General features: G+C 41.2%; 1 protein-coding gene across 1 annotated transcript; it reads right to left on the reverse strand.

Annotated features, from left to right (window-relative positions):
• Positions 1–225: 225 nt before the first annotated feature.
• On the reverse strand, positions 226–1,968 carry LOC140989050 (protein PAT1 homolog 2-like). The gene is made up of 2 exons (XM_073458217.1): positions 552–1,968; positions 226–433 (listed from the first exon to the last, which is right to left on the reverse strand). The coding sequence occupies exon 1, from the start codon at positions 1,810–1,812 to the stop codon at positions 889–891; it is 924 nt and encodes a 307-aa protein (XP_073314318.1). The 5' UTR covers positions 1,813–1,968; the 3' UTR covers positions 226–433; positions 552–888.
• Between the last annotated feature and the right edge of the window lie 6 nt (positions 1,969–1,974).

Below are 1,974 nucleotides of genomic sequence, written 5' to 3' on the forward strand. Positions count from 1 at the left end.
ATTATTTTTTTACTTGATGCAATTAAAACTGAAATTACTTGAAAACTAAAAACATTACTTATGCTTATAATCTCCAACTAATCACGCTTAAACTTTAATTCGCGTATTTTAGGACCTTGATTTCAAAATTTGAAGGGGCAAAGTGATGCAGGAAGCTTTATTACAAAAGAGCAAGACCTTATTCATCCTAAACTTGCTCACATTAACATTAGTGACAATCATGGATGTGTGTAACTTATAAACAAAACACCTACAAAACACACACATACACCCGCACATGTTTTCATGCATAAATACAAGTGATGGAAAAAAGATTTACGTCCAGAGATTTTGATATCAATAGCTATATAAACGAGCTAATAATGGTTTAACAACCTAGTGTTTCTGCTAATTGTTACAAGTAATCACTCCTCAAATCTTCATCAATGAACTTCTCAACTTTCAAGAAACAAAGTTTTTCCCTGCCGATAACAATGAATTCGGCTCATTCCCCCGAATAAAAGTTTGAGGAGGAGGGAATACCTTCCATGCCAGTATTCTGAATTGCTTACCTGTATGTTTCACCTTACAGTTTTAAACCAGAGCTTGCAGACTAGGATCAAAATAAAGCTTCCCATATGCCACAGCTTTCGAAAGTCATGTTAGTTTGTATTTCATATATACATGCAGAAAACAAAAGGATTTAAAGAAACGGGTTATTGTGTGAGCAGGAAGAAAAGAAACATGTGGTAGCAAGAGACCGATACGATGCCAATAGTAGAACTTTAGGAATTAAAAGCCGCCTAAAGTATACCACACCTCATTCTTTCATCTTTGTGCAGCAGAATGATGGGCTCCAGGGTGAAGAATTCACAACTCTGGCTACTACACAACTTGTCGCTGTCTCAGCTAGCCCCTCACTGATTCAGGATATTTTTGTCCACTACCACCATCACGAGTATTAAATCCAGTAACAGGCACGGACCGCGGAGCAAAATTCAGTAACAATTTCTTCTGCCTCTCATCAGTGTGTGGGAGACTGGCACGTAGAAGTTCCACAGGCATCTCCCTGCTCACAGCTCTTGCAGCCTCCGCCTCCGCCTCCGCCTCCGAGTTTAGTGGGCTTTCGGTAGTTAATGACTGCATTATGCTATCATGTTTACTCATGCAGTACTTCGTCAACAGACCGAAGAACGCATCAAATGAAGCCTGCCAAAGAGTTCGAATAGGCATGCTGAAGTGGCTGGAAGTCTGAGAACCTGTTAACAAGTTAGTTGCTCTTTCTAAAATAGACGTTAAAATGAGGGAGGCACCATCTCCAGCAGGGCTCCTTATCGGACGAAGAGGTGGCTGCTCTGAGGAACAAACTACAGCTGCAAGACAAGCACTAAGTGAATTAAGGTCCATACTACAAACACACAAAGCCACTGCTTTGGCAAGACCATTAATGGTATCAGCTGCATCTGGATCAGAGGGAAGGCCACCAAACAGAAATCTTAAATGGCGGAAGATGGCCATGCAAACTATTCGAGCAAGTTCACTTCCAGGTAAAAGGTGAAGAAACCTTGAAATAAGTTTCCGACCTTTAGAAACAGAAACTAATCGCAGAAACAAAATATCATCCTTGGGAGACAGCCCGATAGGATTACTACTTTTACCAAGCGGATCAACAAGCTGAAGAGAAGCAGTTAAGCCTTCTAATAGGACACGGCGCTTCCGCCTAAGAAGACTTCCCACATCTTGGGGTTGAGTAAACTGTAAGAGTCGGTCAATGTCATCAACATTCAAAAGAAGGCGAAACCCATCCTCAATAGTGACCCTTGCAGCAAACATTGGTTCCTGTTCCAAAGGCTTCTGTGATGATTTATGCTCAGCATTACCATCTCCACAAGCAGAGGGAGGAGGATCTAAATCAAGAAGAGACTGGGGCCTACGAATTGAAGAAAAGCAAACTTTTCCAAGTGCATCAACATGGAAATATGGTTGTGATTCAGC

This window comes from Primulina huaijiensis, chromosome 11, assembly GCF_012295235.1.
Source record: "Primulina huaijiensis isolate GDHJ02 chromosome 11, ASM1229523v2, whole genome shotgun sequence".
Lineage (NCBI taxonomy): Eukaryota > Viridiplantae > Streptophyta > Magnoliopsida > Lamiales > Gesneriaceae > Primulina > Primulina huaijiensis.

Coding starts and splice junctions, on each gene's coding strand:
- LOC140989050 (XM_073458217.1), bottom strand. CDS start 1,812: ATGTTTGCTGCAAGGGTCACTATTGAGGATGGGTTTCGCCTTCTTTTG.